Below are 14,171 nucleotides of genomic sequence, written 5' to 3'. Positions count from 1 at the left end.
TCTCTAGGTTAACCTAAAAATTTACATATGAAATTAAATTGGTATGTGAGTGTAGTTTAATTGAAGTAATAATAATGGATAAATTGCATACCGGTTGTGGTTGGAGTTTTTCTTCCAAGATTGGTGCTGCTGCAACCTTCGCGTAGGTTTGGTGAAAAGCAATTGGAGATCGAATCATGGAGAGTGGAGAAATTGCTTTGCGCCATGTTCGAAACATTCTTCTTTCTCACTCAATACTAATCAAAATCAAAATCAAAGGGAAAAAATCAAAACAAAGGAAAGGAATTGGCGCTACAATTTACTCACTCTCAGGCCAAACCAAACCTTTTTAATTCCAAGGTTGAGTCAAATAAAACAAAAAGGATCAATTTTTTATTAAAGTTCAAATCTACTAAATAAATGACTAAAACCTAAATTAAAAAATTAGTAGAGATTAAACTTGTTGATATTTTTATGAAAAATAAATTAAACTAAAAAAAAGAGCATGGCTGATGGAATTTACTTCAAAGTTAAAAGTTTTAGCTCAAAACCCAAAAAAAAAAGGTTTTAGCTTAATAGAGAGTTCCAACTTTTAGTCCACTAATAACAAAAGATTTGTTGCTTAATATGTTGATTATATTTATACTCTTCATGGTTTAAACTTTGATATTTGCTTGTTGAGTTAATTAGTTGATAATCTGATATTTGCTTTTAATTATAAATATTTAAATATTTATTAAAAAAAAAAATAGATTGAAATGTTTTTAAGTTTTGTCACGTTGATATTTTTTAGTAGATTATAAGAAATGTAACTAACTTGAAGTGTTCCATCTCGTGTAAGCATTATTATTTGAGTGTGTAAGCTTTGTGTGTTTTGAGCTTGTTTTACTTGCAACTCTTTATCACTTACTGCAATCGCATTGTGTTTTTATTCTGGAAAACTGGGGACTAGGGACAATGTTTTACTTATGTATTTTTATGTTTTTAGTTCTTAAAAATATGTATTTTGTTTTAAAGGTAAAAACTTTGGAGGTGGGAGGATTATAACGTGATGTTTAACACAGTCTACATAGAAAATCAATGTCATTTGAGTCTCAAAGACATGTTTGAGAAATTGACATTGTTACCAGATAAGGTAACAATGTGGTTTTAGTTGCTGTTAATGGAAAACTACTACTATCTCTTGCTCGAATGTAATTGAAGTTATGGGATTTAGATTGATGCTTCAATTTGTTCTTGATTTGGGATTCCATCTCATAATGATTGAAAAGAGATTCCTTTAACGTTGTCAGAACTATTAATACTCTCTCTTCAAATGACTCTTATTTAAAATTCATTGTTGTTGATTGCCGCAACTTGTTTTCCTTATTTGCTTCATCCATAGTTTATGATGTGAAGAGAATAGATAATGTATTTACTCACAATTTAACTAAGCATGCTTTAATCTCAGAAGACACTATTTAAGTTGAGGAATACTCTCTTTATATTCGATCTCTTATTGCAAACACAGTACTTTATATTCAATATAAGTACTAAAATCACAAAGCCTAACATAAAGAGCTCAATCTTAATGCTTTATTACTTTTGATATGCTTTTCTATTCTTCCACACTAGTTGAAACACTACAAGGTTTTTGTTATATCTCTCTTATTTTTTTATCATTGCATGACAGTACTATCAATATCATCACTTCTTCAGTACAATAAAAAATTGGACTTAGATTAAATAATAACTGAATCATTAGTTGATCACATAGACAAATAAATAACAAAGCAAAATTTATTTGTAACTTTTTTGTTTTGCTACTATTATACACTTGACACATCACATAATGTTTTTGATGCATACAGAAAACTTTAAAAGTCTCAGCCTCTCAGCTTGTTGAGAGTTACTGAGTTACATACATACATACACACATTTTAGTTGATTAGTTAGCATAAAAGCAAAGTAATTTAAGAGCTTCTTAGAATAGCATTTGGCTTCTTCTTACTGCGGCTATACCAAGACAGAAGATATTTCCCATTGTAGGAACTTGACCTCTTCATTGGACTAGAAACACCCTTCAAATATCTTGTTGACCTGATAGAAAAACTACTACTACCTTTGGATGTAGTTGCCAAATTATCAATTCCATTAACCTTTCTACTTGAATCAACATTAGATTCTATTGATAGAACATTTGCAACAAAAGAATCATCCATGGAAACAGATCTCCTAGGCCGAACGGTAACGGCGTCATGGACTTGTCTTTCATTTTCACACCCCCCCAATTGGCCTTCTCCATCTTCTTGTATCCTATTCCTCAATTGAGAATCAAAAACACTACTTTCAAATCCTTCATTACTATTTTCCTCAAAATTTTCCATTTGGGTCTGTCCCAATGAACTTGAATCAACAACAATAGAAGACTCCAAAGACTCTACCCTTGTAGTTGTAGGGTTGGTAACAATAGGAGCTCTACACATAGGACAATTTGTATGTGAACTAAGCCAAGTATCAATACAAGGTAAATGAAAAGCATGATGACACTTTGGTAAAAGTCTAAGATTCTCATTTTCTTCAAACTCACTCAAACAAACAGAACATTCTGTTCCTTCAATCAAACCTTCACCTTTCTTATACTTACAAACACTTATTGCATTGACAACAGATTGGTGAAGACCAATTGTACGGATATACCAAATGGGGTGGTCCAACATAGAACCATATTGTTCTTCATCATCAAGATTATTAACATCTACTTGTTGAGTTGTTGTTGTTGATGATGATGATGATGGTTGTAGCCTTAAACTTCTCTTTGATCTTAACTTGATATAGATGAAACGACAACAAACAAGAAAGAAAATAAAAGAAAGAAGAGAAAGTGTAAGGATGAAGTAAGTGATGATTTTGTGATGGTTTTGATTTTCATCTAATGAATAGAAAGAAGAAGGAACTTGTGGTGGTGGTGGTGGTGGAGAATATGGATAAGAAAGTTGAGGTTTGGTTAGACAGATCTTGAAACAAACACTGCAATCTTTGTTTGATGAACAATTAGACAAAGAGTTCTTACCTTGACATATCCATTCACATATTTCTGGTACAACCAACTTTCTGTGATGCAGCTTCATATTATTATCATTTACACTTACAACAATTCAGATTTTCATCAAACTTTTTTTTTTTTTTTGTGATGAAAGATGAACCGAAGATGATAAATGAGGTATACAATTTTGACTTTTCAAGTTTCCACCGTATTATAAAATAAAACTATATTTGTTTTATAATAATTAAATTAAATCAAATCCAGTGATTTTTTATGGGAAGGAATAAAAAAAAAGTGAAAGTTAAAAGGTATAAAAAAAAACTAACTCTTATTAGGTCATTCGGGAAAGTCATAAATAATTAAAGAGAACAGATCTAAAAAAGGAAATATCGTATTTTATAAGTTTTTATAACACATGTATTTTTTTATGTGAGATACCAAAGACACATATGGGTGAATCAAGAGAAAAATCGTCCAAGAATAGCAATGTGATCGAGCAAAAACCAACATATTAAGCTTCAAACAATCACATGAAACTCGACATCTAGTTTTATAAAAAAATCACAATAATCAAAACACTCAATAAGTGACTCACGGATAATTTTATTATATTTTAAAATATATTAATTACTAAAGGGATTACTATCAACATTTAACTTATAAAGATTTACCGAAAATGGCTTTTAAAAAACATGTTGAGGCGGCTTGGCCTTAACACCACTTGCCATGAACATTCCTCTAAAAATAAAATAGAAAAATAGAAAAATAGAAAAATAGAAAAAAAGAAAAGGAAAATTAGAGCAGCTTTGCTACGTTATTCCGCCATTGACTTTTGGGGCATTTGGTATTTCTATGGACAGTTCACAATTGGTTGGTTGGATTTCACTTTCAATTAAATTCATTCATTCAATATACATGCCTCCAACTTATGTCGGTTGGATTGGGCCTACTTTATACCACCTCAACCCACTTAATTACAATCACAAAATTAATATTACAAAATTATATCCCTTTTTATTTTATTTTTGCATTAGATATGGTTCTTTGCTTTCATGTGCAATATTTTTTTTTTGAATTTATTTGAACGATAGTCTTTTTGAAACAATATAATTGTTTAAGGAAAATCAAATTCTTTAATGCTAATTATTTTATATAGATGATAAATTTAAAGAATTTTTAAAATAAAGGGATTTTTGTCAAAGTTAAATTTAGAGAAACTTAATATTACTTAATATTTAATAATTTCAATTTTCTTGTTACTTTTTATTTTTTAAATATGAATTATGAAAATAGTTTCCATAACTTTTCAATTTTATAATTTTGACGCTATATGTTATTAAAATTTATATTTTAGTCTATATTTTTTATTTTTTATAAATTGGTCTCTAAAATTTTTATTTTGCAAATTGTTTCTTCAAAATTTGTAAATTAATCCCTCAACTTTATCAAAATTTTAGTTTTAGTCCAAATATAATTTTCAATTCACTTCAAAAAAATTTAGATTTGTAAAAATAACTTAATTTTAAATAACAATTCATTTATTTAAATAATAAAATTTAACAATAAAAAAAATTAACGGAAGCATTTAAATTATCTAAAATTATAATTTCTCTATAATTTTCAATAATATCATCGAGGCACACTCTGGACGAATCATATCCTACAAAACTCCTGAGAGAACCAGAAACCTTCAAGCTGAAGGACCATTCTTAAAGAATAATCCAAAATAATTCTTAAAAAAAAAAAGGATATACTTACCAAAAGTTTTCCTAAAGTTAAAAAATAGAAGAAAAAAATGTATTGGTAAACTTAAATTAATTTTTTTTAAGACAAATATATTTTAAAAGTTTGAACTTTAAGTTTTTCTTAAAAACTGTGTTACACAAAACTTAAATTTAAATTAAATTTTTCAAAACACATATTTTTTTCAAAAGAAAAAACAACAACAAAAAATAATAAAAATTAGCAAACTTCAAAACAAGATTTCTGGATTTCTAAAACATTAGTTAGGAAAATATTTACAAAAAATGGTTTGGATTAGTTGAATTTTTCAAATTGTTCTGGTGAACTTAAATAATGTGTTACAAAAAGCTTAAGGTGAATTTTCCAAAACATATCTGAAATCTTATAGAGTTAGGAGAATCTTTTTCATTGTTTTGAAAAAGTAAAGAATAGAATTGAACACAAATCACCTAAACAGAGTCTCCATACCAACACAAATCACTAACATTCCAACTTTACCCTCACATCTTGTTTACTTTTAAATGTGAAAATTTTAACTTTGAAATATGAAAAATTAAGAATTCCAAATTTTTCAAAAAAAATTGTAAAGTATTCAAACACAATTGTATTCCAAATATTTGAAATTCAGATGTTACTTTAGTAAAAAAATGGTAAAACCTTTGAGGTCCATTTTGAAATTATGCATGGTTTGTGGGACCATGGGGACTAGGTGTATGTTATACTCTATTTAATAATATTTAGTTTAACTTGTATGCATTCACAAAGTGAAAAATTGTACGCAATAAATCGTCTCAAATCTCACTATTTAGATGTCATAATATCATTTTTTTAAAGATCTAGCAAAGGTAGTTGAGTCTAATAAAAGGAGACAGTGAATTATAACTTGAATTTTTCGTTCAAAATATTTTTTAACTCTGGTGAAGGATAGACGTGGAAAACAAAAATATAATATAGGATTACACCTTAGTGTCAATTGGAGTAGGAATTGTGTTAGTCCAAATACTTCAAATTGAACTATTATCTAAGGTTTTATTATGTAAGATTTTGTTTTGGAGTTTGGAGGGGAGGATGAAGAAATGCTTTAGAGGGAGAAGAAAATAGATATACAGATAGAATTTTTTATATGTTTTAAGAGATTAATTTTGTAGAAAAAAGTAAGAGAATATTTATAATTAATATATTTTTAAATTTATCGAGTATCATAACAATATGAAAATTATACAAAGAACTTGTCTAAATCCTCCAAAATCCTTCTCGAATGCAATTTTTGAATTTCCGAAAATAAAGAAAATTTGTATTATGAATGAAAACAAAATCCTTTTCTTCCAAAACTCACCATTTCTTCCATTTCTTTTTTTATTTTTAAAGTCTTCCCCACTCTTCCACTCCAAACTCACAAACAACGTATAAAAGAATCTCTCGCTCCAAATACCTCGTTAGTGCGGTCTACAAGCACTTGAAATCGGGTCGACCCTTTTTTTTGTTGACAAAAAATCTACCATAGTTGTGCAAACATGGTAATAATTTTATTTTAAAGTATGAACCCAAAAAAAAACATAACAATTATAGTAATTAAAAAATATATATATATATTAGGACCACGTGTATAGTATTTTGTGAGAAGTTTTGTAAACAATGATTTGTGATGGATCAAGGAGGAGGGTTGGAGATGTTCTAGATCAAATGTAGATCTGTGTTGTACTTTGACGTTCAAGTCAGTATAAGATCGAGTAGAGTGAGGGGTATTATGATAGAATGTGTGTACTTTTTTTAGTGAATGAGATGTCGTTTATAGCTGAAGCGGGTTCAAAGAGATGATTGTTATGGATATCGAAGGTGTAACATGCTCCTTGTATCTTGCCCTAATTCTCTCATGTCTATTGGAATTAGGTTTTAGAGCTACAAGTGGTCGTAAAGTACCTGCATTAACGAGCATTGAGTCATTGTGTCTTATGTTGAAAAAATAAACAAAGAGATAAATCTATTTATAAATATTGACATCTCATCCTTAATTTTGTCACATAGCACTATTTTTGCCGTTCAAGGCAAAATATTATAAGGTGTCCCTTTAATTTTAGTTTCACACAACCTCTATTATATCTCTACTATTACACCCTTATGTTTTTCTTACCACATATTAACATCAATTATCCTTCAATAGTGTAACTAGACTCACATAAATCTCAATAACACCACCACATTGAATTAACAAAAGTTATTGGCCAACAAGAGTCATTTCGTTTTCATTTATCCTACACTATTTTCATTTCTCAAATGTTTTATTTTTAACTATTTCAACTATTCTCCTTTCCTTGCGAATTGCGATAGTGTTCATTTTTATTCCCAATAACCTGCATATCGCCTCCTTCTGGTGCACCGATCTTTCTACATATTTTCATGAATGAGTTAGAACATCGATTTTTTTATATATGAATGACCAAAATAAAATAAATGAGCAGTACCTGAAATGGCTACAAAATATTTTGATATTATATTCTAATTATTTTTTGTCAAAAAAATGGTTGTTGTTTTATTGTTTATCTTAGAATATTTCTAATGTTTTTAACAATATTATATATTGCTATTTTAATTTTATTTTTAAACTACTATTACTTTTTTAATATTTTTTATTGATCATTTGTTTCAAATTCATATATTTATTTTATTATTTCTCTATTTTATAGTCAATTTTTACAAATTTGATATTTTGATTTTACAATAAAAATAAATAGTTGCATTTTCACAGTATCAACACTAAAATTAACTCGATAAAATTCACAAAATGTTACATCTAATCGCGCAACGCACATGTCTAAATCTAATTTAAATAACAATCTCACAACATAATAAAATAACGAGAAAACTCCAAATTCGAAAAAAAAAAAACAAAAAAAAACTATCTAATGACAATTAGAGGACAACACTCTAAAAATTGTTACAACATAAAGAATTATCTCTTGGCTCTTAGTATACTAACACTTTCCAAAATAAATATTTAATCTACATTTCACAACACTCTAAAAATTGTTACAACATAAAGAATTATCTTTTGGCTCTTAGTATACTAACACTTTCCAAAATAAATATTTAATCTACATTTCACAACACTCTAACACAAAAATATAAAACAAAATAAAAAAGATCAAATATATACTTAAAGTGTTAGTGTGATTTGTAACGAAAAACTAGAGCTACATATATGGTTATGAACTTTTCTTCCTTTATAACTTTAAATAATGTGAAATTTCATAAATATTCTCCGATTTCAATTGAATTCATCACCTTGAACTACTACAAAATACATTTACTTCGTTAATAGTGAGTAATTTTAAATAAACTAAAAAAATTATATACAATGAGCATAATGTGATTATAATATGATTGTGCATTGTAGAACTTGATTTGGATTTAAACTTTAACGTACAAGTTACAAAAATAAAAGATTGAATACTTAGGTACGTTTCTAAATTAAAATCAAATGTTTGCTTGGAGTAACCAAATTCACATAAAAAACAGTGCCTAATTTCTCAAATCCAATTATCCAACGCTATTTTATTAATGTTTGGCCTTCGATCATGTAGCCCCAATCCCACCCATAAATAAAAATATTGTACATAGAACATTCACTTTTATAGCTGAATTGGTTTCTTTATACTTGAACAAGGATCAACCATTATTAATATCTTCGCATAGTGTTATCTAAAGTGTCAAACCAATTAAATTAATATGTTTAGAACAGGTTTATTGGTAACCAAGAAATTCACAAGTATTCTTGATGTTGTTCATGCATCTAGATTTCGACCAACCTATAGAAGATTAACGAGAAATAGTCCAATTATGTCAGCAGATAAACTAAGAAATGGTTATTGGATAAATCATATTGGTCAGCAATTGTTCAGCACCAATAGCAACACAAGCACAAATACAAAGAGGTAAATTTTAATTATCCACAACTTTTTTTTTCTTCTTAAAACCACTTCAATTTGAATGTTGAGTATACATACATACCGAATTATTTTTTCACCACCTTTATTTGTAGGGTAAATAATGTCAAGATTAAACCACAAGTTACTACTTCTTCAAGCTCCAAGTTCCCTACATGGTATGGTTTGCATCCATTTACTTAGAGTTTCAATATAATTTGGGAATGTTTTAAATCGTGCAGTTGAGTCACACTTAGGGGGGAAATAGTTGAGATCGAATGCAAAGGTCTATAGTTTAATCTTCGTTAGGTTCATATTAGATTATAATTTTTTTTTTAAACTAGACAAGATCAAAAACTTTATATAAATTTATTTAGTTTAAAAGGTTATAATATAGACATCAAAGTTAGGTTCATATTAGATTAGAATTTTTTTTTTTTAAATAGACGAAACCAAAATTTTTATAAAAGTTTATTTAGTTTAAAAGATTATACTATAGACCATCAAAGAAGTTTTTTAAGTCGATCTGTATAAATAAATTACTAATCTTATTATTATTAATTATATTTTGTGTTAAATCGATAATTTCTTAATCTTTTTTACAATTTAAATATATTAATCTACATCAATACTTGACATATTTAAATATGTTATTATAAAATAAAATTTAAAAAAATGACATATAAAATTAAATTCTTTAAAATATCAAGTTAGATCTTAAAATATAACATAATTTTATTAAAAGATAAGTTATAAATTATTTATTTTAAAGAAGATAATTTGACCTCTACAATTCGAAATTCAAAACATACTCATTTTATATATATATATAAAAAAATTGGTCCAACTCATTTTATAATTATACTCTATGGAATTTGAAAAACTGTGTCCTTCAAAGTTATAAGGTGAAACTCAAAATTGAAAAAGATATTATAATTAATAAATTTTAATTACAATATAGAAACATATAGTAAGCCTTTCTTCATGAAATTGCAGGCTAAAATGGATTATGAGCTCTCTACTTTCCCTTTTCCTACCTATATGGAAACATGATTATGAAAAAGTAAAGAGAATAGAAGTTAACAAGTATTTCTTAACTTTTCTTCATCTACTCAAAGAGAATTAAATTGTTGAGTGAGGAACTTTTGGTATAATATGAATTCAGGAAAGGGTGAATTTGTGGTTGAAGAAGTTGAAAAGGTAGCAATAGTGGCAGAGAAGGTATGTGAAGAAGTGGCAGAGAAGTTTCCTGAGGATGGTAAGTTAAAGAAAGCAACTTTGATGGTAGAATGTGTATCAAAACATGTTGCTCATCATGCTCAATTAACAAAGGAGTTTGTACACAAGGTATTGCATTCAATATTCATATATATATACTACTTTTTTCTCTAAATATACTATTTTCGTCACTATATATAAAATCACCTCGACAAGATCACGGGAAATAACAAAGTTAATTATAGTATTAAATTTATAAAAAATTTAAATGATTTTATTGATTTACCCTTGAACAGAGAGAAATAGTTTATATTTTTATTGTAATATTTATTATATATTGCACACAAAAAATTAAATTACAAATTGAAAGGAGTTTTATAAAAAGTGACAAAGAAAATATCAAGTGCATCTTGTATTTAGAGAGGGAGATAATACTTCATATGATATAAAATACAAATAAAAATAGATTAAATTACACCCATTAATTTCTAATGTTTACTCAAGTAACAAATATTGATATTGTTAGACTCAATATCATGTCTCAAGCTTAAATCTAGAATTTCGTAGATATGTGCAAGTGTTTTTACCATTTCATCAACATATCAAAGAAAAAAACGATAACTCATCACTTTTAATTTACGCAATCGCAATAAAAATAAAATTTACTCTCTATGACTATAACTAATAAATTGAGTTGTTGAGAATATAAAAAAATTACATTAAATGAGTGGTATTTTGGAGATACCTTCAATCATTAAAGATGAGATAATTTGTTGATTTTTGTTTACGTTTCATTTTAAAAAAATGAATTTAATTTTATTTATAATTCATTCCAAAGAGAATATATATATAACACCATATTGACTAAATCACAAAAATTAAAAAATTAAATAATAATATTAAATTTATTAACTGATATTATTTTACAAGTTTATCTTTTAAGAAAAATTAGTTTATCAAATAGAACAAAGATTTTTTTAACAGGATCTTATGTTTATTGAGGGAGGTAGTATTTCATAATAAAAGTTACAACAGGTTTTTACTACTACTTAAAATGACAGATGTAATGAAACACAGGTTGATGAATTCAAGAATGACCTTGATGGTTTGGAGTCCTTCTTTGAACCCTTATTCTACAAGGTAATGAAAAAAGAATCTGAGAGGAAATGATGCCAAATTAAAGTTGTATTTTCCTCTGCTTTTACTTTGTACATATTAACCTTTTACTTTTTGTACACACAATCCTTTGTGCATATACATTTTCTTTGTATGTGAAAGTGTACTATTATTGTTTGAGTTAAAATCTAAAATTTCAAAAAAATTGTTTTGAAAGTCCGTAATAACAAAATTATAGAAATTTTTTTTTTTTTATTAAAAGTTGTTTAAGTTGTCTTCAGATAAATTTTACACGGAGTATCGAAAGACATAATAACGATAATCAAACAGACTAATATCAAATTCAAAAGCATCCAATTGAACTTGATAAAACTAATCAACTACACATCTCGAGTTCAACTTAAAGTCAATTAATTCAATTTAAAGTTCTTGAACTCATTACAAAACACGAAGCAATCTACAAGTTTCACCTACTATAAATGAACACATAGGAGAAGATCATTCAGTTTTGACTAGGACAATATTATCACTATTATCACGGATACAAATTCAAATTCTAACTCTATTTTATGAGGATGTAAAATAAGCATCCACCTTGCATTTATAGAAACCTATTGTACTCGAGTCAATTATTTCTATTATAAATCAACAATTTCAAATCATTAAATCAAAATAATTTAATATAATATGTAATAAAAAAATGTCATATTGAATTGTTGAAAAAATATTGAATATTAAAAGTCAAATAACGGAAATATCTTATTTATAAATTTATATTTATAAATGAGAGACTAAAATATTTATTTAATTAAAATAAAAGGTACAAAACACATTTAAATAAAGTCTTCCAATTACTCTTGTCTTGCTAATTTATGCGTGATTTTCTTTTTATGATTTTCTACGTTACCTCCATTACAATAATTATAATTGAGATGCGTCACACAAACAATAATTGTGAATTATACTCCCACATTATGAAAGTCTACCCATTTGGCTAGACTAGCAAGATTATCTATTTTGATTTTCGAAGAGGTACCACCAAAATAATCATTTTATTCGAGATATGGGAGACAATAATTGTGAATTAAATTCTCAAGTGTTGAAAGTTCAACCTTCAACTTAATTTTTTTTTTTTAGTGTTCTAATGGTTGCCACTAACAAAATAATCATATTTAATGTAGTAGATAATAATTGTTAATTAAACTTAAGATAAACTACCATTTTAATCTTGAAAGTATATGATACTATCATTTTAATATCTCACCCAACAAAAAAACTCAAATTAGTCAAGATACAAATTTGTTGTCATAAAAATCTATTAAAAAATATAATTTTATTATTAAAATAATATATACCCATTATAAAACTAAATTCTCTAATATTTTGAATATTCTACGATTAATTAATATTTTTTGCTTGAATCATGAACTAAAATGAATCATATATTAAAATAATATTGTCCTGTATTTTGATGAACTAAAATGACTCAATTTATTGTTAAACTTCCAAGTGCTAGAAGCCTAACTCCTTTAGGCTAAGCCGACCTTCCCACTTAATTTTTTTTAGGCAAATTTTTATGTCCATGAACTTTCGTTTTTCTTTTATATATATAATTTTGCCGAGCTGTTATTATAATAAATCTCACAAAGAGAGAAACTATTACAAACAACATATTATCAAATCAAATTCCAAATCAGACGATTTTGAATTTATTTCTAAATAAACGGCACCCACGATGTTTTTTATTTTTTAGACATCAGCACCAACTATTTACCAATACGAATGCTAATTCAATGCATTATTATATTATTCAATATTATTAATATTCGTTAAAAAATAGTATTCTATAATATAATAAGAGTTATATATATATATATATATATATATCCTTTTTTATTTTTTTTACTTAAATGTCCCATTCTCAAATTAAATTTTTTGAGTTCTTCGCGGAAGCCACTTCTTGAAGAGAAATTTTTTTTATGTCAATAGAAAAAAAAAATTATGTCAATAGAAAGTCTTTTCCGGGAAAGTCACCTCCAACTGCGTTTTATTTTTTTTTTGTTATTGACTTTCTATTGACATAAAAAAGGCAGTTGGAGGTGATTCCCCGAATATAAAAAAAATATTTATTGACATAAAAAAATTCCTCTTCAAAAAGCTGTTTCCCTATGTAATGACTTCCAGTTAAATCTAAAAAGTTGAACATTCAGAGAATTTAATTTGAGAGTGGGATATTTAAAAAAAATAAAAAAAGAGATATATATGTGAAAAACTCAATATAGTACTACATAATATAATAAAAATTCGGCAAATACATGTATATTTAAACAAGAAAAAAAATATAAAAATAACTAAAAATAAGGAGACAACATTTAACCAAACTTTGGATATAATATTATTTTATTTATATATATATGCCCCACTCCGAGTGTAGAGAAAGGGACCCACAATGCAAATGCTGAGCTTCAAACGATCATAACAGACACGACAAGTGCGACTGCAAGAGATCCGGCGACGAAGATTCCGTTGGTAGCAGCACTACTTCCGGAAGGTCCGGGAGCGTCAGCAGGAGGAGACGAAATCGACGACGGGGAAAGAGAAGGCGATGTCGGAGTAAGAGATGGAGCAGCGGTCGGCGTAAACTTGGAAGAAGATGGCGATGGAGTTTCAGAAGAAGCCGCCGGAGACGCCGCCGGAGATTGTGCGACAGCAGAGAAAACGAACATTGCTGCGAAGAGAATCAGAATCGAAATGCAAGAGCGAGCCATTCTTTAATTTTTAGAGAGAGAGAAGTTGAGGAGAAGAAGAAGAAATGAAGGAGTGTGAGAATTTGAGAGAATATTGAGAGTACGCAGAGAAATTTATAGATGAAGGAGGAGAGTCACAGCTTGTATTGAATCGAGACCGTACACGTGAAATTAGGGTTTTAGCAAAGAGGGACCACTAACCGTTGATCAAATGATTGTCTAAACTGTAGTAGTACCATTTTGAATATAATAACTAAGGAAAATATCATGTTTAAGTGATATAAGTAAATACTTTAATTACTATCCAACTTTTACATGTTAACATATCAAACATTTATAAGGATAAGATGACTCAGATTGACTTGTAATGTAAATGATTTTTAAATCGTGGATGTATACAAATTAAAGACATAAGTAACG

General features: G+C 27.4%; 4 protein-coding genes across 4 annotated transcripts in view; 1 reads left to right on the top strand and 3 right to left on the bottom strand.

Moving 5' to 3' along the window:
- LOC101492676 (uncharacterized) overlaps window positions 1-377 on the bottom strand; it is a 4,566-nt gene extending 4,189 nt beyond the window's left edge. Inside the window, exon 1 of the mRNA XM_073370990.1 lies at window positions 63-377. Coding sequence (XP_073227091.1) covers window positions 63-217 — 155 coding nt within the window. The 5' untranslated portion in view covers window positions 218-377. The remainder of the gene's footprint in view (window positions 1-62) is intronic.
- Window positions 378-1,740: 1,363 nt separating this feature from the next.
- Window positions 1,741-3,211, bottom strand: LOC101492343 (uncharacterized). Its single transcript, XM_004485543.4, has one exon. It carries the CDS (start codon window positions 3,087-3,089, stop codon window positions 1,932-1,934), a length of 1,158 nt encoding a protein of 385 aa, XP_004485600.1. The 5' UTR covers window positions 3,090-3,211; the 3' UTR covers window positions 1,741-1,931.
- Window positions 3,212-8,320: 5,109 nt separating this feature from the next.
- Window positions 8,321-11,147, top strand: LOC101504722 (uncharacterized). Its single transcript, XM_027335601.2, has 5 exons — window positions 8,321-8,679; window positions 8,787-8,849; window positions 9,667-9,748; window positions 9,841-10,017; window positions 10,966-11,147. Exons 1-5 carry the CDS (start codon window positions 8,474-8,476, stop codon window positions 11,056-11,058), a joined length of 621 nt encoding a protein of 206 aa, XP_027191402.1. The 5' UTR covers window positions 8,321-8,473; the 3' UTR covers window positions 11,059-11,147.
- Window positions 11,148-13,269: 2,122 nt separating this feature from the next.
- On the bottom strand, window positions 13,270-13,853 carry LOC101504405 (uncharacterized). The gene has a single exon (XM_004486191.3). The coding sequence runs from the start codon at window positions 13,770-13,772 to the stop codon at window positions 13,470-13,472; it is 303 nt and encodes a 100-aa protein (XP_004486248.1). The 5' UTR covers window positions 13,773-13,853; the 3' UTR covers window positions 13,270-13,469.
- Window positions 13,854-14,171: the final 318 nt, after the last annotated feature.

The sequence above is a fragment of the Cicer arietinum genome, chromosome 1 (genome assembly GCF_000331145.2).
Source record: "Cicer arietinum cultivar CDC Frontier isolate Library 1 chromosome 1, Cicar.CDCFrontier_v2.0, whole genome shotgun sequence".
Lineage (NCBI taxonomy): Eukaryota > Viridiplantae > Streptophyta > Magnoliopsida > Fabales > Fabaceae > Cicer > Cicer arietinum.
This window is presented reverse-complemented; position numbering and strand designations above follow the sequence as displayed.